General features: G+C 42.8%; 1 protein-coding gene across 2 annotated transcripts in view; it reads right to left on the reverse strand.

Moving 5' to 3' along the window:
- The window catches only part of ADAMTS18 (ADAM metallopeptidase with thrombospondin type 1 motif 18), a 152,506-nt gene extending 131,872 nt beyond the window's left edge, over positions 1-20,634 (reverse strand). For both annotated transcript variants that reach the window (XM_025370569.1, XM_025370570.1), the window contains exons 1-3: positions 20,126-20,634; positions 19,938-20,025; positions 16,820-17,136 (exon numbers count right to left, since the gene is read on the reverse strand). In XM_025370569.1, coding sequence (XP_025226354.1) covers positions 16,820-17,136; positions 19,938-20,025; positions 20,126-20,215 — 495 coding nt within the window. In that variant the 5' untranslated portion in view covers positions 20,216-20,634. The remainder of the gene's footprint in view (positions 1-16,819; positions 17,137-19,937; positions 20,026-20,125) is intronic.
- Positions 20,635-22,586: the final 1,952 nt, after the last annotated feature.

The raw sequence follows: 22,586 nt of genomic DNA on the forward strand, positions 1-22,586 counted from the left end.
AACTTCTGTTGTCATTATTTAAAAATAAAAATCTACTGCACACTAAAATTAGATTCATTCAAATAAACATCTTCAAAGACACAAATGAACTGCATATGAAGGTTGAGCAATGTAATCCATCAATAAGAATTCTTGGTTTACAACATTACCCCACATGTCATCATCCAAACAAATCAAAGAAATCAATTAAAAATGGTTATAGAGTGTGAAGTCATCCTGTAAGCCAACCATGAAGCCTGTCTCCCTCCAATTGCTCACTGACAGGCACATAATGCGCTCACTTGTATTTTCTACTTTAAAAGCATCTGCAGTTATTGTTGGCAGACACAGAGAGGTGAGTAATAACAAGACAACTGACATAGAAAGTAGTGAATCAACAAGACCAATAATGTATCCAAGATGCACTGTGAGGAACAAATATTGACAATGCTAGATGCCATAATACTCTGTGCTGTGGGCATTGCACTCAATAAATGTTGATTCATGAAGTGTGTAGGCAAATTGCCCGTTGCATCTACCTGTCAGCCAGTATATGCTCAATGCGCTTATTGCACTATGCTTGCCTGTTTCCTCCATGAGACTAGGAGCTCTCTGCAGAAAGTGTCTATAACTCATTCATTTCTATCACAGTTTGGACTTTCATTTCAAAATGACAGAAACTAAAGTTAAACAAGATTAACAGAAAAGGGGAGATGGGTTTATGCATAAAAGACCCACAGTACTTTAATTTCAGGCATACTTGCGTATCACAACTATGACCACCTACTCTCAGGGGGGCAAAATGGTTGCCAGCAACCCTGGGATTATCGTCCATCCTCTTTGTTACCCCGAGGTGTCCCAGATTTTGATTTTCACTTTCACTGATCTTGTTGCATGTTTATTTCTGAACCAACTAGTGTGGATCAAGGGTATCTGATGTTCTGACCAGTCAGTATGTAAAACATGTCACCTCCTCACAGTCTGCATGGACTTGAGGAAGAGGTGGGGAGGGTAGATCCTAAAGGAAAGCTTCAATGTTATCAGATGACTGGAGTAATGAATGCTGGGCAGGCGGAAAAAAAAATTATAGGTGGCCACTGTCATTTTTGAGTCCCCACATAAAAGACACAACATTGATATATTTCCCAATGGATAAAAAAATGACAAATATCCAATGTATGATGCATTTCAAACACAGAAATAATTTATCTATTTCTAAATTGCCTGGATAATTATATACATTCATGTAACAAATGTTTATTTTGAGTGCCTATTATTTGCTAAGGATGATTCCAGCCACTGGAAATACAGCAGTGAACAGCAGAGATAAAGCCTCAGCCCTCACGGAGCTGATATTCAAGTAGGCAGGCAGAATATGGCAGGCAATAAACAAGTCAGTCGAGCACTGGGCAATTAATAATACAAAGAAAATTATAGCAGAGAAGGGAGGTGGGGAATGATGGGAGTGTCAGGGAAGATCATTCTGGAATGACAGTATTTGCATAGAGAACTGAGGCAAGAAAGAATCAGATGGATATTTGGGGGAAGAGCATTCCAAGTGCAGTCACTGAGGCAGGACATCTGGGGATGCTGAAAGGCAGTGGAGCCCAGCGGAAGAGCTCAGTGGCATGCACAATAATGGAAGAGATAGGAAGTTAGGTCCAAGGGGCTTTGTAGGCCATGATAAGAAATCTGGATTATATGCTGATATGGTTGGGCTGTGTCCCCACCCAAATGTCACCCTGAATTGTAATAATCCTCACATGTCAAGGGCAGGGCCAGTTGGAGATAACTGAATCATGGGGGTGGTTTTCCCCGTACTGTTCTCATGGTAGTAAGACTCAGGAGATCTGATGGTTTTACAAATAGGAGTTCCCCTGCACAAGCTGTCTTGCTTGCCACCATGTAAGATGTGCCTTTGCTTCTTCTTTGCCTTCAGCCATGATTGTGAGAACTCCCCAGGCATGTGGAACTGTGAGTTCAATAAACCTCTTTCCTTTATAAATTCCCCAGTCTCAGGTATGTCTTTTAACAGCATGAGAACAGGCTGATACATATACTATGCTCAATGTAAAGCCATTTCCTGGTGGAGAACAGGAAAATGAAGTCATCTCACCACTATGAGAAGAATAAAGAGACAGAAGAGATGAAAGAGTCATTAGAGAAGAAGCTGCTATAGGAATCCAGGTGAGACATGAGAATGATTTAGAACAGTGAAGGTAGCAGTGGTAAGAAGAGGTCAGAATTGGGCACGTTTTTAGCTGATCCGTGAGCAATGAAGTTTACATGGCCTTGAGCATAAGATCACCTGGTATTTATATATTATGAAGGGAAGATTCAGTTGCTTACACAGTTCGCCCTTTACAAATTAGTCTCATCACTTATTTGTGTTCCCATGGTCCTTTACACATACCTTAACTAAAAATATTAATTTTGTTGCAGCATCCTTATGACACCATTGTTCCTCACCCTCACATTGAAATGTCCAATAATTTAGGAATCAAACTATCATTTTTGTATTCTTATAGTCTGTCATAATGTGAAGACATATACTAGGCTGAGGAAAATGTTTTAGAAGTGTGAATGGGAGGATAGGTGGGTGGGTGGGTAGGTGAGTGGGTGTGTGGATGGATGGATGGAAGAATGGAGGAAGGCATAGAGGGAAAAAGAAGAAATGTCAAGTTGTTAGTTACTGGCAGCTAGAAACACAAGCCCAAAGTGACTTAGACTTTGCTTACCTTATATTTTATAAAGATATTGAGAAATTTAGAACATGCTGCTAATTTTATAAATGCCAATGTACTACTCACTGTCACCTGACAGGTCTATTCAACAAAGGGATGGCAGAGAGGTTAAATGATTAGGTCAGCTGGTGAGTCTATACAGATGGGAGAATTAGGTTCCCTGTCTTACAATCCAATTACAAAAGAGCTCTTTGCTTCTTCAAGTATGGTGACTATTTTTAAAAGAACTAAAGTGTAAGTGGCCCAACTACATACAATAGAGAGAAAAACCTAATAAACCTTTCCAATGTTCTCAGGCAAGGGCACACATTCACAAAACACAGGAAACATCCCTTATTTCATTTTCAGAACAGCTCATCGCTCCTGTTCTTACAGGTCAAGAGAATATAGAGGACATTTAACTTTGGTCTTAGGTCAACTGCAAAAGCCCAGAAACAGAATCCACATTTCAAATCTACATCCATGTGGTTAGGCCCCCTTCCTCATAAGAATGCAAGGGTGAATTTTATTATAAATATATCTCTGTTTCTTTAGAGATTCAGTCATTTTCAGGAGTCTGGGTTGTCATGTTGTGAAATTCAAAAGCAAATACACATCTTTTAAAACACTCCCAGATGGGTATTCTGCTGCCATCCAATCGACTCCCAGCCCCCACACACCATTCATACGTATTCTCAGCAGCTAATTTCCTCAAACATAGATTACCTGAAATCATTATTCATAATGACAATGAAATAAACAACAGGTTACTCTGAAAAACAATAAACTCATATAAATGCACTATGGTAAAGAATACAGTTTGTGATTGTGCCCTATGAATAGTTCTCAGCTGGGGACAACTGTGCCCCCAGGAAAGATACTAGGCTATGTCTGGAGACATTTTTAGCTGACATAACTGGGGGTTGCTACTGGAATCTAAAGGGTAGAGAAGCCTGGAATGCTGCTAAACCTCCTACAATGCACAGACATGCCCTGCATAAGAAAGAATTATCCATCCTAACAAACCAGTATGTCTCCAGACAGCTTCCCCCAAGAAAGAATTATCCATCCGAACACATCACGAATGCCCTATTGACAAACCCTGTGCTAAACATAACAATTTCCTAAGCAATTTTAAATAGTGAATATCTAAGAAATCTTGCTTCCTCTCCTTGGGCTTACTGTCTTACAAATCATTGACAAGATAATTTAAGATGGCCATGAATCTGAAAAGGGAAGGGACTATTTGGTGAACACCTGCCAAAGAGTAGGCACTATAGATATTTTCTGTATTTGTTTTCTATCGCTGCTTAACAAATCACCACAAATACAGCAGCTTAAAAACACCCAATTATTGGCTGAGTGTGGCAGCTCACGCCTGTAATCCCAGCACTTTGGGAGGTCCAGGCAGGTGGATCACGAGGTCAGGAGTTCGAGACCAGCCTGGCCAACAGGGTGAAACCCCGTCTCTACTGAAAATACAAAAATTAGCTGGGAGCGCGGTGGCAGAAGCCTGTAATCCCAGCTACTCAGGAGGCTGAGACAGGAGAATTGCTTGAATCCAGGAGGCGGAGATTGCAGTGAGCCAAGATCGTGCCACTGGACTCCAGCCTGGTTGACAGGGCAAGACTCCATCTCAGGGGGAAAAAAAAAGTTATTAATTCACAGTTGTACAAGTCTGAAGAGTGGGTACAGTGTGACTGTATTCTCTGCTTAGGGTCTTCAGGATATCACCCAGGCTGCATTCTTTTTTGGAGGCTCCAAGAAAGAATCCACTGCTAAGCTCACTCAGGCCATTGGCAAAATTCACTTCCCTCTGGCTGTAGGACTGAAGCCCCCTTTCCCTGCTATCAGCTAGACATCACTCAGCTCTCTGACACCCCCTTCTCACCCCTAGAGCCCCATGTTCCTTGTGACATGGCCTCTTCCATCTCCAAAGTCCACAATGGAGAATTTCTCATATGCTAAACCCCTCCAGCTATGAACCACTCTGACTTCTTCTTCTCTCTTTGACCTCTAGACCCAATCAAATTTAAAGGCATCATGTAATTAGATTAGATCTACCTGGAAAATCTTCCTATCTTAAAGTTTACCGATTTGCAGTCATGGTAACATCTGTGAAAACTCCTTCCCAGATATTGACTAAATACTAGGAGAAAGTGTTGGTGCACTGGGAGCCAGCAATTTTGGGGGCTGTCTTAGAAGTTGACCTCGCCAGGTGCAGTGACTCATGCCTGTAATCCCAGCACTTTGGGAGGCAGATGAATCATGAGGTCAGGAATTCAAGACCAGCCTGGCCAACATGGCGAAACCCTGTCTCTACTAAAAATACAAAAAATTAGCTGGGTATGGCAGCAGCGCCTGTAATCCCAACTACTCGGGAGGCCGAGGCAGAAGAATCGCTTGAACCCAGGAGGCGGAGGTTGCAGTAAGCCAACATCACGCCACTGCACTCCAGCCCGGACAACAGTGCGACACTCTGTCTCAGATTTAAAAAAAAAAAAAAAAAAGACGTTGACCTCCTACATTTTAGACACATTATCTCAATTCTCACAATACACCCCTTCGGAGCCCTTTTTATTTTTTCATCTCCACTTTACAGACGAGAAAACCAGATTCTCAGACAATTTGATAATTTCCCAAAGGTGGGTGAAGGGTACGTGGGAACTCTCTGTATACACGCAGCAACTAGTAAGTCTAATTATTTCAAAATAATATGTCCTCAAAAAGTCATTTCTCCAAGATCACATAACTAGCATTTGAACATACCATCCTGCCATGTTAAACTATGACACCACCATGTCTAAGATGATTGCATCTCCAAAGCCCACAACATTTACCTAGCCCAGGGTTTCTCAAACTTAACTGTGCTTTAGGACTACCCTGGGGAGTCTTTAAAATAACACAGACGTTTGGGCCCCGTCCTCAGACATTCTGCTCTAATTGTTCTGGGGTGAGACCTGAGCATAAGCATCTGTGTTTTTTAAAGCTCCGTGCACTAAGAATCACTGTTCTAGACTTATGTGCTAGTCATACATACCAAGGTTAAACATGTAATATTAAACAGACATTAGTAGTTGTTTCACACACAAAAGAAACTTTTTACAAGAATAGAATTCATCCTACTCCAATGCATGTTACTGGAAAACAATGACAAAAGCAAAACCCTGTGACAAGATGTAGAGATATTCATTAGCATATTTAAAGAGCGAAAGTGCATTGTGGTAATTTTTTTTTCCATTATGTCTCTTCACTGCATAAAACAGACTTAGACTCAATAACTAAGGCAGGAGGAAAAAAAGACTGCATGCAGTATTTACCCACAGAAAATTAATTTTGAGTAACACTTCATTTACCTTCTAGAAGACGCAAAGTTAAATAGAAAAAGGAGATGAGGAATTGCAAAATCACAGGGTGAACCCATAGACACTAAAAAGTACTCTGTTGTAGGAGAACTCGGTAAATCAGCAGAAAGATAATCTCCTTTTACCAGCTTATCTCAATCCCTTTCAAGTGCCGTCTCTCAAATAAGGGTGTGCACATAGCTGACTTGTAGTAAATTAGAGATGTGCACTATATAATTTATATTAGAAAGCATGCCCCCTTGACTTGTAGTGGTAATAAGGGCAGATAAAGTATTCCCAAGCTCAGCAGCATGAATAAGCAATCAAAGGAATTCAGCTGAAAACGAAATCCTTAGATACATCAAAAGCATCCCTTCAGGAGAGGTGAGCTTGCTGTCCAGACAGAACACTCTCACCAGACTTGTATTATGGTATTTGAGTGTATTTTGCCCTGTAATTGGATAGAAACCCGTGGGAACGGGCTTTCATGGGAAAAACTTGATGTGACTGAAGAGGAGGAACTCCTGGGTTTGTTCACAGAGATGTGTACAAAGTCCAAGCAAATGTTTTTGGTCATGAAAGCCTTAGTGCTATCATTAGACCTGTTTATATTTAGACTTCAGATATTTATCAGTACCACTTTCTCTTAAACTGTTTATTGCTGATGGTGGGAAACCATGCAATTTCACCAACATATAGGGTCTGCTGGAGAAAACTATTCTAAACCACTGCCCTAGGCTCATGGAAAACAAGGATGAAATGAGTTCTCAGTAACTTTGCATGTTACACAAGCAAGGTATTAATGATGGTGATACTGGGTGACTAATGTCAATATTGGCAAGCCATATCTGGCTATAGCTGATGTCCCATATGTATTTGACATGTCAGCTTTTCACAAAGTAGGTCTCTCTCTCCCTACCCTCCTCATAAAACATACAATTGCATGCAACGAAGAAGAGTCATATATCTCAATGTTATTTTCAGCAGCATCACTAACAAAATCCTGGAAATAAACATTAATCAGAAGAAAATAAATATGCAGCAATTAAAAGAGTAAGATAGATCTATGGGTAGTAATAAAAAAAAAAACTCCAAAATATACATTGTTTTTAAGTAATCCCTCTTCCCCCACCAAAAAAGATGTTTGGCTAATGCAATTTATGTATGTTTTAACCACACACACAACTTCCAGAAATAATAAGCTCTGATTTCATGAAGAGTGTCCAGCTGAAAACTGAGCAGCCCTCAGTTTGCTATGCATCATTCCAGGCCTGCTTCTGTGCATTAATTCACAGATCAATCCATAAATAAAAATATGGTTCAGTCTTGTTGGGATACAGAGACAAATTTAGTGTGGTCCTCTGAGGCTTGCAGATAAGTGAGAGACCATATAAAGCTCTCAGCCCCACACACTTCTTCTCAGGTATTATATAGGGTCCAGCTGTGGAGTTATTGCTGAATAAGTCACAGGAGATGCCAGGTACCCAAGGAAGTGATGAAATCTTCATCTAAGGTGGCCGCACATGCAGAAGGAAGCCAGGCAGAAGCAAGAAGAGCCGAGAGAAAGAAAACAGTGGAGACATCATTGGATAGCTTGGATCTAGCCTTGCTGAAAGCTAGCCAATCCTAGTACAAGGGAGGAAGGAAGAGATGCAGGGAGATGGGGAGGGAGGGAAAAAGAGAGAAGGGTGAAAGAAAAAGAGGAAGGAAGGGAGGAACAAAGAAAGGAGGGAGGTGGGGAGGTAGGAAAAGAAGAAAGGAGAGAAAAAAGGAGAAGGGAAGATAGGAAAGAAGAAAGAAAAGAGGGAGGGATAGAGGAAGGAAAGGATGAATTAGGAAGATTATTCCAGAGCCAAAAAGAATGCATATTTTGTATGTTTAACATAGCCTGAGATGGAGTTTTCTACTTACAACTGAAAGTCTTATAATATATAAACCAGAACCATCTCTACATTTTGATTTTCACTAGCCACCCCAATTCCCTCCTTATAACACCTACCAGATCATGCTAGTCTCTGCACTGACAGTCTCACTTACATGGTGTGATGCTTTCCACAAAGCAAAAACAACTCTCCCAGAGAGGTTCAGCCAGTCCCTTTTCCACTGAAGGTCCTGTTCAGACACCTTGAGGACAATGACTCTGAGTCCCCCATATGTGAAGCTTGTCTTTCCTTTATTAAACTCGAATCCCTACGCTCCACCCAGGACCTACTGAATTTTCAGAGGTGGAACCTATACATATATATTTTTTTCAAGTGCTCAGGTCCTCTTAAAGTGCCTTACTAAAAAGATTGCTACACCTCAGACGTTAACTACTTATAATGCCAGCTCATAGTTAAATATTCTAAAGACCTCCCTGTGTGTTTTAGCTGAATCTCTTCTCAATGGCTCCAGGGTTCATAGCCAGAGTGCTTAATAAATATTAACTGTTGTGTTTTTATCTAGGCTGAAACTCTTTTCTGCCTGTGGGTTATAAGAACTGTCAGTAGTCAATTCTGAAAAGTCCTTTGCAGAGGAAGGTCTGCAATAATGATATTTAGTACTATATCGTTATCACAACTGATATTATTACTATGTGCCAGGTTGTGGTAATGATATTGGTTGCGGTAATGATAGAGTAATAATATCATTGTAACTATGCACATAGAATATTTTTCTTTCAATTAAGCATCCATAGCCCTCATGGGAGAAGTACTATCATTATCCCCAACTTATCACTGAAGAAGTAAGAACTTATCACTGAAGGGTAAAGAATTTTCCCTGTGTTGTGTAGCTAGCAAAGACAAGAGATGGAACTTCAGAGTCTCAGCCCAAAGACATTACACTATGCTGCTTCGTCATACACGCATTGATGCAAATCATTATCTATTTGTTGATACTCCTCTTTGATTCTTTTTCTCTCATTTTATGTCTTCAGTTTATAAAGTAGCGGTTACTTTCCCCTCCCACAAGATCTCCAAACATTCCCGCAAGGAGAATTGCCAGTATCAAAGTGTTCATTTCCTGTTCTGACAGGGCTGAACTTTAAAAGGCCTTAAGGCAAGACAGGGGTGGTAGCTGGTAAAGAGAGAAAGAGGGGTTGGGCGCGGTGGCTCACGCCTGTAATCCCAGCACTTTGGGAGGCCAAGATGGGCGGATCACGAGGTCAGGAGATCGAGACCATCTTGGCTAACATGGTGAAACCCCGTCTCTACTAAAAATACAAAAAATTAGCCAGGCGTGGTGGCGGGCGCCTGGAGTCCCAGCTACTCGGGAGGCTGAGGCAGGAGAATGGCGTGAACCTGGGAGGCAGAGCTTGCAGTGAGCCAAGAACGCACCAGTGCACTCCAGCCTGGGCAACAGAGCAAGACTCCATCTCAAAAAAAAAAAAGAGAGAGAGAGAGAGAGAGAGAAAGAGAGAATATGTGTGTGTGTTGTGGGTGAGTTCAATGGCCATTTCCTTCCCAGACCTTCTCCTAGTTCAAAGTTAAGACTAATCAAGCACAGAGCTTCCACTGAGTACCAAGCCCAGCACTCATAAATCTTCACAGTCTTATGAGAGAAACAGAGGATTACCATTCCCACTTTACAGATGAGAAAACCAAGGCCCAGAGACACAAAGGAAGCCCAATACTTACAACACAGGACTTGGGAAGCCTGATGTCTTAGTGGCCATACCCAAAAAGGCAGGCAGGCCGGGCGCGGTGGCTCACGCCTGTAATCCCAACACTTTGGGAGGCCGAGGCGGGCGGATCACCTAAGGTCGGAGTTCAAGACCAGCCTGGCCAACATGGAGAAACTCCATTTCTACTAAAAATACAAAATTAGCCAGACATGGTGGCGCATGCCTGTAATTCTAGCTACTGGGCAGGCTGAGGCAGGAGAATTGCTTGACTCCGCGAGGCAGAGGTTGTAGTGAGCCAAGATCACGCCATTGCACTCTAGCATGGACAATAAGAACAAAACTCTGTCTCAAAAAAAAAAAAAAAAAAAAAAAAAGGCAGGCAGCATAGGCAGGAAGGATTGGCCTTTCAGCCTCCCATGTGAGGCCCCTCAAACTGGCCTTAGTCACCTTGGAGTCCTGCTCTCTGGCAAGAACCTTGGCTATTCTTTTTAAAAAGGAGTCTGATCTGGCATTTTGCTACAAGTTTCTTATGAGCAAATAATTCTCTTTACAAATCATGTCTTAAGAGGAGAGAAGCCAAAACAAAACAACAAAAACTTTTTACCCTTTCTTAATGAATTGAGCCTAAGAAAACATCACTGATTTCAGTTAGCCTGTCTCACAAAACACAAAAATACAACCCAGTGTAATCCTTAACTTCACGTGATCCTCTCAAGTGACCGAAAAGCTCCAAGGGGGTATATGTAATTCAACAAACCCCTACTAACTAACAAGGCTCTCCAAAGCCTCCAAAGCAGCCGAGCCTAGTTTCTTTCTGCCCGCCATGGACGAAGGTCATTCAACTTCAGCCCTTTTATGAATGGAAATCAGCTTTTGTAAAGACTGTTTGGCAGGCAGTGACCAGCAACAGACAACTCAATGACTGAGCTTTCTGAGTCATAAAATACTTTTGAAAGGGGGAGATCAAAGCGTCCCTACCGCCTATTGAAATCCAATTGCTTCCAAAGTTCTGGAAGAACCCAGGCTCTCTGGAGAATGGGTCACTGCAGTCGTAGTCTAAAAAAGGCCACCACTAAAAAAAAGATACAATGGGGACATTAGGGCAGCCAGCCATGGGGGAGAAACGCCACTTACGGTTTAATTGTTGGGGACAAAGAAAAGAGAAATAAGGGGAAACCGAGTGACAAAATTGGATGATGCATCAGGAATTGAGGCTGGAGGGGGTTCTCATGGCAGCCTTGATCACGCTACATACTCTACTCAGAGTGGCAGAGGCAGTGCTAAGGCTTGATAGTAATCAGACACCAGGCAGAAGATCCAAGAGAAACAGCAAAGCAGTCCACTCCTCTTGCCAGCTGAGCCTTCACTGAAGTTATTCATCAATGGTAAACTCACCCATGTATTACAAAGCTGGGCAGAAATGCAATATGAGTGACAGTTTTTGCATGTATTTTCATTCAATCTTCACATGAAGAATGGAGCTTGGTTTAGAATTTCTTAAGCAAGGGGTGCATTTCCCCAACAGGAACACATGTCAGGTACAAGTACAAATAATCTCAGATGTAGAAACTGCTGTTTTAGGGTGAACCACAGAACACTGGTACAAGGTGTTGATGGAAGTGTGATTCAAAAAGAGGAGGAGTGGGCTGGGCACAGCGACTCACACCTGTAATTCCAGCACTTTGGGAGGCTGAGGCAGGTGGATCACCTGAGGTCAGGAGTTCAAGACCAGCCTGGCCAACATGCTGAAGCCCCATCTCTACTAAAAATACCAAAAAAATTAGCTGGGTGTGGTGGTGGGCACCTGTAATCCCAGTTGCTTGGGAGGCTGAGGCAGGAGAATCGCTTAAATCCGGGAGACAGAGGTTGCAGTGAGCCAAGATCATGTTGCTGCACTCCAGCCTGGGCAAGAGAGCAAGTACCCATCTCAAAAAAAAAAAAAAAAAAAAAAAAAAAGGTGGGGGGGGAGTTGGGGAGGAGTGGTCAAATTAGTATGCAAATCCTACCTTTTGGCACTTCACAATGCATATTAGTATATTAAAATGTATGAAATCTGTTAAAGATGTTTGTTTAGCTTCCTTTAAACCTCTAAATTTTCCCTAACGTGTGTGACCGTAAAGCACTTATTCCTGGAGCATCTCTTAACAGATAAAAATTAATACATAACATTATAGTATCTCTTTTGGGAACCATTGTGTTGATGTTTTTCATGTCACCACCAAACTGTGAAGAGATGCTCCTTGGGGGAAAAAAAAAAAAATTTCATTGACCAAAGAAGTTAGGGAAACTCTAGGTATGAACAGAGTTAAACAGGTGTCTTTAATATAAGACATTTCTGACTTGTCAATATGCTAATATGCATTGTACAGCTCAGAGAGGTGGCATTTTGGCAATAACTTGACCAGCTCCCCACTTTTCTAAAACCACACTCTGTAAACTCCTTGTTCCAGTGTTGAGTCACAGCTTGGTTCACAATAAAAATCTCAATTTCCAGGTCTAAAAGTATTGCTCCATCCTCTCCCCTAGATTGTAACCTCTACAACCTGGATCTAACATCCATCTTGTTGGTAAGCTTCATCCACCATGCTCTCAACAGTGCCTGACACACTAGAGGCTAATAGTTGTCGAATGAAAAAAGGATGGGGTGGGGTGTGGTGGCTCAAACCTGGTAATCCTAGCACTTTGGGAGGCTGAGGCAGGAAGATTGCTTGAGCCCAAAAGTTCAAGGCCAGCCTGGGCAACATGGAAAACCTCGCCTCTACAAAAACTGGCTGGGTGTGGTGGTACGTGCCTGTAGTCCCAGCTACTTGGGGGGCTGAGTTGGGAGGATTGCTTAAGCCTGGGAAGTTGAGGCTCCAGTGAGCCATGATTATACCACTGTACTCAAGCCCAGATGACAGAGTAAGACCCTGTTTCTAAAAAATAACAACAATAAAAACTGATGAGTCAATGTGTCTTTCTAACAAGTTCCAAAAATACAAGCATTTTCACTAAGTGGTTCTCAGATATTTGTATGCATCAGAATCATTTGCAGAATTAAAAATATGCTTTCCTGTGCCCAGCCTCCCCGAATTTCTGTTGTGGACAAAGAAATGCACATTTCTAGCCCTTCAGGTGAAGCTACCATAGTTGATCACACTCTGATAATCACTGTCCTGACAAAAAGGATCACTAAGACTATTTTTGAGCAGCAAAATTTCTTAGATCTCTTAGTACATAGGAAGAAAGACGCAAGTTTGTCCTGTTGGAAGACAAAATTTAAAAATACAGGTAAAAATTGTAAGACTGTGGTTGAACAGCAAGATGAAGAGTCTTCAACAAGGTCATGACTTGCTGGATGTAATGACTTTCTCATCCCTGTGCTAGTCAGAGGGAGGCTGGATACAGCAGAAAGGACAGACATGGCAGATCACGATGAGATTAGGTTAATCTGTACCTCTGAGGTTCTGGGACAAAGGCTGCAAATCCCAGTACCTTCACAGATTATAAGGCCACCTGGTATAGAAGACAGAGGTGACCTTTTCTAGGTTGCATGTATAAAAGCATTCAAAAATTTTAAAATAATCATCTCTAAACATAACAGTAGGCAGTATTTACTACGGGAATTGTGCAACCCTGTTTCATGAATTATTCCAAGTAAGTAACAACCACCTCAACTCTAGAATAAAGTGAGACCTGTGAGTTGGCAGGGGAGGTGGGTGCATTTTAAGAAATTATTACAAATATTTTAAACAGGTTAATTCTGAATTATTAAGACAAATTCTCTGCTAGGAAAATTTTAGCTGGAGTATGTATGCATGCATGTCTGCTTATATGTATGTGTGTACATATGTATTCACTATTATAACCATTCTACCATTTTTCACTTTCTTTGTGGACTTCTCTAGCAGTCAAGATAATGGTAGATTCCTATTAGTACTTTGTCAAATCATTTAAAGGTGACATTGCTTTCCTAATATACACTGCATGCACATGAGAAAATTGCTACCACATCCAAAAGGATCCTAAGGCCAGTGGTCTGGCCCCACTCAGAGAAACACTGATATATAAACTTCAGGTGAAAAAGTTTCATCTCCCAGTCTCATTCATCTCTTCTCAGTCTCTGTATTAACGGAAGAAGAGTGGCTGTCTCTCATGGCATGTTAACTCGATGAGTCTCTCCAACAAGCCTGTTAAAGGCTTGTTCCTTTTCTGAACTCTTGAATCTACTATTCTGCATCCATTACTATAGTTGCTAATTAACTCTAGAGGAGTTATGAACCCCTGATTAGCCAAAGAAGCTGAGCAATGTCTTTAAGAAAATGTAAACAAAAAAAATGCATTCAATTTCATTAACCATCAACTACACCCATAATGTGGTACTACTTCACACCTATCAATCAGAACAGCTAAAGTGGAAAAATAGGCAATATCAAGTGTTCAGGAGGATTTGGAGCAACTGGAACTCTCATACACTGGTGATGCGAGTTTAAATTAGCACAACCACTTTGAAAAGCTGCTTGTCAGTGCTCATTAAAGCTGAACATATACAGGTTGAGCACCTCAACCCAAAAATTTGAAATCTGAAATGCTCCAAAATCTGAAACTTTTGAGTACTGATATGACACTCAAAGAAAATGCTTATTGGAGCATTTCAGATTTTTGTATTAGAGATGCTCAACCAGAATATATTCTGCAAATATTCCAAAATCCTCCCCAAATTGAAAATCCACAACACTTCTGGTCCCGAACATTTCAGATATGGAATACTCAATTTATACATACTCTGTGCCTCAACGACTTTATTCTTAGGCATGTGTCCAAAAGAATGTGTCCATAAGTTCATCAAAATGCATATACAGGAATGTTCAGTCATACTACCCCCAAACTATTGGTACGGGTATAAATTAGTTCAACCATTGTGGAAAGCACTATGGCAATTTTTTGAAGAGCTAAAAGCAGAACTACCATTTGACCCAGCAATCCTATTACTAGGTATGGGAGGAACATAAACCATTCTAACATAAAGACACAAGCATGTGAATGTTTATTGCTGCACTATTCACAATAGCAAAGACATGGAATCAACCTAAATGCCCATCAGTGACGGAATGGATGAAGAAAATGTGGTACACAGACACCACGGAATACTATGCAGCCATAAAAATAAACGAGATCAGCTCTTTTGCAGGAACATGGATGGAGAGGAAGGCTATTATCATTAGCAAACTAATGCAGGAACAGAAATTCAAATCGCACGTTCTCACTTGTAAGTGGGAGCTAAATGATGAGAAGTCATGGACACAAAGAAGGGAACAACAGACACTGTGGTCTACTTGGGGGTGGAGGGTGGTAGAAGAGAGAGGAACAGAAAAGATAACCATTGGGTACTGGGCTTAATATATGGGTGATGAAATAATCTGTACAACAAACCCCTGTGACATGAGTTCACCTATGTAACAAAACCTTCACTTATACCCCGGAACCTAAAAGTTTAAAAAAAATTGGATAAAAGCATTTTGAAATCCTCATAAAGAAAAATTTATGATTCTACCCATGTAAAATTTTGATAATATTAATCTATTACCATGAGATTATTAATATGAGACATTTGATCAGATTTCTCATCATGCACAGAGTGGAGTCCTGAGAGTGCTAAACATGAGGAGGCTAAGTTTTGCTGAAAATAGAACAGCTATAGGGCAATTATCCCTGCCAGGAACTGCTATAGCACTTTCCACATAAGAAATCATTGAATCCCCACTGCCCTGTGATGTAAACTCTTGTTATTCCCATCTTAGAAATAAAGAAACTAAGGCATAGTTAACTCTACTTAACACAGAGTTAAATAATTAGTCCAGGGTCCTATGAGTAAATGCTGGTGTGAGAATTAGAACCTGGGCAGACTGCTTTTAACTACTGGTATGTGGAATGAGATAGTTTAAGCCAGTATGGTGGGTTGTGTAAACTCCTCCTTTAGGATACTGGAATAGACAGAAGAAAGAGAAATACAGAGGGGATGCTAAATAAAGACCAGGAGATCTGCCACAACAAAACAAACAAACAAACAGAAAATCAAGATATAGTCATGTGTGCATACACAGGGGCACGTAACCATGTAATAATATGTAGGTCATTGGTGAGCCACGTTCATCATTTTAAATAGACCAAAGGAAGAATACCATGATTGTGGTTGTAAAGAAAGGTTTTAGCTAAATTTCAGGCCAAAATAGGGGGAAAAAATTTTAAAAGTAACTGAAAGTTTCAACTAATGAAGAACATGGGAGTCCTTATTCACCCGCACCCAAGCCACATCTTGCTTTGTGCCATGATGTACCATGTACATTACTAACTACATTCTCAGCTGGGTTTTCTCACATTTTCCTTCTTCTGGCCATGCCAGAGCATAATTGCCGTGTGTCTCAACACACATCAACTCTTCTGTCAGTTCAGGACACTTCTCAATCACAACACAGAATGAAATCAACCCAGAACACCATTTACCACCTCGTATATTTGATTGAATCCTGAGAAGAGTATCATTTACAATGATATTCTTGGCCTGGTGCTCAGCAGATGAGGATTACATAGGCAGGAAATAACGCTTGTCCCAAATGCTTTTAAAAGGTTCTGCTTCCCTGGATGCCACATTGAATCCTGCCAGCCCAGGAACACAGCACACCACATTCTAAAAGGATGTCTTATGTGAGCAGGACACCAGCAACAGATCAGTTCAAAGAAAACAAAGGGCCTCCCTTCAGCAAAGTGAAGGTTGATCTTACCACGGCTGCTGAATGCAATTTTGCTTTGAAATACAGTTTTCCCATTTCAAAGCCATGTAGACGCATGCAGCTTGTTAGATTTATAGAATGCCTGGTCTCCCAGGACATTACAAAGCGAATGGCATCCATCAAGTTAATTTCCTTGGGGATCATCTCAAACATGGAGAATGAAAAGTCCCAGACCATTAAACATCAAAAGAATGTTCTAAATGGTAATTAAAGTTCTATTATATTTTCTTTTTTCTGGGAGCAGATTAGATTAATTCAATTGAGAATATTAGAAGTATCAAGGCTGACAGTGTGAATGTGTGGACTTGGCTCGAAGAGCACTTATACTGCAGACATCTGTTCACTCAAGTTACACAAAACACGAAAGAGGGAGCTCAACTCAGACTGGGGTGAACTTACCAAGCCAGCACACGTAGACACAGCGACAGAGGAGGAGCTGTCATTTCTGATAAATCCCTGATAGAAGCATTGCTGCACCTCGGGTTTCTGAGTCTCTGAAGCACCATCTTTTCCAAGTACCTGGACGATAAAGTGACTGCTCAAAATCGCCGAGGGCTTAAGTTCTAAGTGCAGTTCCTGTCCAAATGCTGAAAATCGGTAGTGCAGGGAGCTTCTGGCATTCTGCGCCGATCGCTTTTTCCTGCCGTTGTGCAAAATGTCGTGTGAAATATATGACCCGGCTGAGTCTACTTCTACTGGCGTGACAAAGACATAATCTGCAATGGGAAAAGTTTAGCTGTCAGCACCCAGAGCCCACAATTCCAAATGGTCACTTTCCAGCAGGCTGGCAAAGAGCAACACAAAACTCAAAGATATCTTTGTTCCTGTTGCCTTGCACCTAGATCAACTATAATTCAGAGCAGCACAGGAAGCAGAAGATCTGTCTCTACAATTAACTCTGCCACAGTCATTTCTACAGGTGCCCGAAAGCCAATCACGATTTTCATGAATTTCGTGGATGTCTGTGGAAAAATGTAACGCCTCTCGTCTGGAGAGAGATTTAGAATGTTCTTTTGATGTTTAATGGTCTGGATCTTTTAATATATTGGCCACAGAGTCATGTATATAAAATTTAATTTTTTGGAAGATAAAGTTAATGAATATGAAACTACAAAATCAGGAATTTTCTTCAAGGAGGTTAATTTATCTGTGCTTAAACTGAATCGGGAGCATTTTGGCAGAGGCAGAGTTTACACTTCAAGTCCTAACTCACAGTGTGGGGTAGCTTCAGATGATATTTCAGATCATTAACAAGCAAGAGCATTTTCATCTTTCCAATATTATTTGTGAAAAGAAAACTCTGGCACTTGTATCACTCTTAGCATTTTTACTGTGAGCTTTCACAGGGATGATCCCATTTAATTGTAAGCATAAAATACAGCACATGCACAAAAATGCCTCAAAATTCTCAGAACCCTCCTATATAGTCTGATGTATAAAATTGCTCAGGCATGTTGGTGGGGGAGTGGCTTATCAGGGGACACCTGGAAAGGCATGTTTAAAAATACATTCACCATTGCTCCCTAGAGCAGCACTAATTGCTGAATGTTCCAAAGAGGAGGAGCTAAAATCCAATTTGCTATTTGAAAAGCAAAGCCAGCACAGTGTTTTCTTTCACCAAACATTGAAGCTGAAAAGCATCATCCCACAAAATGATTTGGAATATGCCCTCTGCACATTAAAAACACTCCACATTTCCACTTCCGAGGCACAGAATGGGAAACTACTTTGGAAAGTGTTTAGAAAGATGTTGAATAACGATGAGGTATGTTTGAGTCACTTGGGTCCCCGGTTACTGGAGGAGGAAAAGGAAGAATTTCCCTTTCCCCTCAACAGTCAACAACTTTCCCCCTCCTCCAAAACAAACAAACAAAGGAAAAGTGGAGCCCCGGTAGCTACCAAGGATCAATGAGTGATGGCCTAATTAGCTTCACATAAAAAAAAAAATTCTCCCCAATAGACAGTAATTTTCTTCTGTTTATGAACCATCTGTGACTCTTATTCCTTGGGCAGCTTTCATTTTTATATTCTTTATGTCCTCCCACTCCCATTTTTCTTGACTTCGTCCTTTAACTAAAAATGCTATAAAATTGACACACATATTTTAAAATAATGGGGGGGGGGAGTTTTTCCCTTCTCTTAACCTTGAAAATCTGAGCCAGACATACAATATTTTTCTTCTCTTAAAAATCTGATATATTGCTTTAAAGGGCTGTGGCTCTTGATTATGTGCAAGTCCTTAGAGAAAGTCTACCTCCTCCTCCTGTCAAACTAAAACTTAACTATGAAAATGCTTCCTGACATATGCAGAAGTTTGTTTCTCACTGTCTTGTCCCAAATTATCTGAAACTCTGCCTGCTCTTACTTGGAAGGCTCTGTAGGAACGTTATCCAGTCAGGCTTCTATGGAATCAGCCATCAAGGTCCCCCAGACACCTGCTACCAGCTTGTTTCCAAGGGGAGAATAACAGGCTATTGGTTACATTCAGTCCTTCATGGAAGAAGGGCAGTCAGTGTCCCCTGTAAAGAGTGATCTCTGACTGATCACTTCAGGAGCTGAGTAAGGGTGAGGCCTTTACAAAGTGGTGGCTGGGTCGGACATGGCCTCCAGCCATCTGATCCTGATATAAGAATGAGGGGTGGTTTTAGAAACTGCAGCCTCTCTGTGGGACAAAAGGTGAATCCCTTCTGCATGACTCCATCCTGCCCCACTCCCCATCATGACCTCTTTACCCTGACAAGAAAAGGAGATAACCTTGCAAAACTAAAATTTACAGAATTCTAAAGAATGCAGGTTGAACAGTAAGGTTTTGCTAGACGCGTTGCGTCAGGAATCAGCTGTTCTCCTGTAGCTGATGGGAAACAATCAAAACAAGGATTTCCCTCTGCGCGCCACTGGGAAGTTAATAAATGACAGAAGTGAGGGATGTTCTAGGAAGTTTGTGGCTGCGCGACGTCAGAAAAGATAAAGGACTCAGAGACCTCAAGTCACCTGCTTTCCTCTCTCTAAAAGCAGCCTCAGGCATCCGTGAAAAAAGGGAAGCAAAAAGGAAAGAAAAAAGAAGAGATAGAAAAGGAACAAAAGTGGAGAGAAAAATAAGGAAAGATGGAGAGAGGAAAGAGGCTCACATTCTTTCATCTCCCACTAAGAATTAGCTTCCCCCACCAAGAGTTAGGAGAGGGAGGAAATAAGTAATTCCTTAGTTAATGTCCACCTCCCTTAGAATTTCTCATTGCAGTTAAGGTGTTTTTTTTTTTTTTTTTTTTTTTCTTCTTAACAAGCCACCTGTGAAGGAGAGAGAATTTTTTTTTTATGTGACTTGCAGCTTGGGGCATTGATTCTTTTGATAAGTTCAGTCCTTGCCAACCTTCCCCTCTCTCCAAATAGGAACCATTTCCAAGACAGCGCACACCTGCCAGGTTAGGGGGTGCACTTTTCCATCTTTTCTGTTTTTGGGGGAAGGAATGGACAAAGTGCTGCGAAAGGCCCTTCTTGGGGGTGGGGGGCAAATACGAACCATCATTTAATCCGCTGGCGCCGCTGCTGCTGTCACTGGCTAAGGCCGCGGCGACCGACGCACAGCAGAGGCAGCACAGCTGGAGCGCCTGCAAAAGAAAAGGTGACATCGCGCGTGAGGGGCGCGGTGGGGCTGGCGTCGGGCGCCCTCTGCCACCCGCTCTCGGAGCTCCGCTCGGCGGCACCTGCCTTAGCCACGCGCCCCAGTCCCGCCGGGCCCCTCGGCGGGCCCGAACCCGCGGCCGGGAGGGCGCACGCGAGCAGGAGGGCGCACTCCATGGTCAGGTGCGGGCGCGGCGGCTGCGGGTGGCCAGACGCTGCAGGCGGAGCGCACGGGCGGCGAGCATTCTCTCCGCGGCCCCGTAGCTCGGCGCCCCAGGTGCGGCTCCAGGTGAGAGCCGCCGCCGTTCACATCGCAGCGGAGGCGCGCTGGGACCTCCCCTCCTCCGGCTGCCTGCGCGCCCTCCCTTCTCCCGGCGCGGGCCTGCCGAGCTGCCCTTTGCGGCACCCCAGGGGGTGCGGGGTGCTCCCTGGGCCGGGACTGGAGCGCAAACGGCTGAGACTCTGTCGGTGCCTGCCCGCCCGTCTGTGAGTCTGTCTGTGTCGATGTGAGCGTCTGAGGCTACGGGGAAAGCAGCGCCAGCTGGCTCCCCCAGCGCGCCGGAGCCGAGCGCCCGCCTCTCCACCGCGCGGTGATTGGCGACCAGCGGCTCCCGGGCTCGTCCGAGCCCCCGGGCTGGTGCAAGGGCGTGGGATTCCCGGCTCCAACTCCGAGGGAGGGGGCGAAGGGGGCGGGGAGGCTGGGTGGGAGTGATGGGGAGGGAGGGACCGACAGCCGTGAGAAGGAGGGGAGCGCCCAGGGTCAGGCTTGGAAAACGTAATTTAAGCGCACTGGGGAGATGAGTTCAGAAGAGGAAAGGCTCAGGTGAGTGGCACGACTTCTTCGCTGTCTGTGCAGACTTCTCATTTTCAACTCTTCTGGCAAAGAGTCAAGATAGCGTCCTCCACACCTCCTAAGTGCTGGGAGCTATCCCCTGCTGTATCGCATTTGCCTCAAGCCCTACCCTTTTCAGGTGGGAATTATTAATTCCTTGATAAAGATGAGGAAGAAGAGGCTCAGATGAGCATAAGATAACCTAGCTTCCCAGAGTCAGCAAATCTGAGGCAGCCCGGAGGACCAGAACAATGAGCCTGTCACTGTCTGCAGCATGTAAAAACTCATGGCACGCGGGGGCCTCCCTCTTCTCCCGGATCTCTCCCTCTCTTCTCACGGTGACCGTGCTTCCCACTCTTCGAGATTGAATCTTGGCCCCAGATACCCAAACCCACAGAAATCAGTTATAACAAACAGTGCACGCCATCACCAGGAATGTGCATCCAGTTTGCTATGTGCCTGTTCATTTACTCAAGACATTTATTGGATCCTTTGATGCCTGTTTGCAGAGGTGAACAAAATACATTCTCACGGGCCAGTGGAAACGAATCTGATTGGATAGCTCGACAACAGTAATAGAAGCAAAATGAACACAAATACTAAAAGGAAAAGAATAGTCTCCTAAATTAGATGGCAGCAGAATCTAATTTAGATGTCTAAACACACACACACGTGCAAGGCATCTCTTAGGCGCTGACACTTAAATAAGGCCAGGGAGTGGATCGGTTTTACGAGGGAAGAGGGGAGTAGGATCTTGCATGTTAGGTCAGGGGGCACAGCAGAAATGAAGGTCTCGAGGTAGTTAAGTGATTGCCACGTGAAAACTGTTACAGGCCAGAGGAAGAAGCAAACACAGCAGTTGCTGGGTCAGCTGGACCTTGTAAGCTGGGGCGAAGCACGTTGGAAGTCATTAGATTTAAATGAATGGGGGTTTGTGTATGTGTAGGAGGCAACATCACGTCCAATAAAAAAATAATGCGAATCATTTTTTGAGCAAGGGTAGGGATTGGACGTGCTGAGGCAGGGCCAGAAACAAACTAGGCAACTGTTGCTGGCATGAAGGGGCACAATGACAGTGTCTTGCTGGGACCAGGGTAGTGGCAGTGGAGGTAGATGTGTTACTCTGCTCAGTCCTGTGGGTACTGAAATAATTAACATGAGGTCCATGTCAAGCCTCGATTAAGTGATAGCTCCATACACATAGTCGGTTTTATTGAACACGACCGGGAAGAGGTAAACCCCGGCTGCAGAGGCAGAGAAGGTGATATGTCTGCCTAAGGAACATGAGGCAAGTCCTCACAGAACATCAGGGCTAAACAAATCACTTGGGTTTCCCTACTTCATCTGTTTAAGCTCTGTGGCCCGTTTTATAATCTGTAAAATAGGAATCAGCATGCTACATCAAAAGGATAGCCTAAGGGGTATGTGAATGTATTTTTCGAAGCACATTATAAGTGGACTTTAAGAAGTGATGATGGTGTATTTCTGTGATTTCATCCATCCTATGTCAAACTTGAATGTATGTCAAAATCACCTATAATGCTAGCTTAAAAATGCAGATTTCCAGGCCACGAAGCACTGTGATTCTGACTCCATGGATTTGGTGTACGGCCCAAGCGTGCATTTGCAGTAAGCACTTTTGGGTGATTCAGACACAAGTGACTTAAGTGCCTTATGTGATTCCGTGAAGAACTGGACACCATAGGAAACTGGACG

This window comes from Theropithecus gelada, chromosome 20 (assembly GCF_003255815.1).
Source record: "Theropithecus gelada isolate Dixy chromosome 20, Tgel_1.0, whole genome shotgun sequence".
Classification (NCBI taxonomy): domain Eukaryota; kingdom Metazoa; phylum Chordata; class Mammalia; order Primates; family Cercopithecidae; genus Theropithecus; species Theropithecus gelada.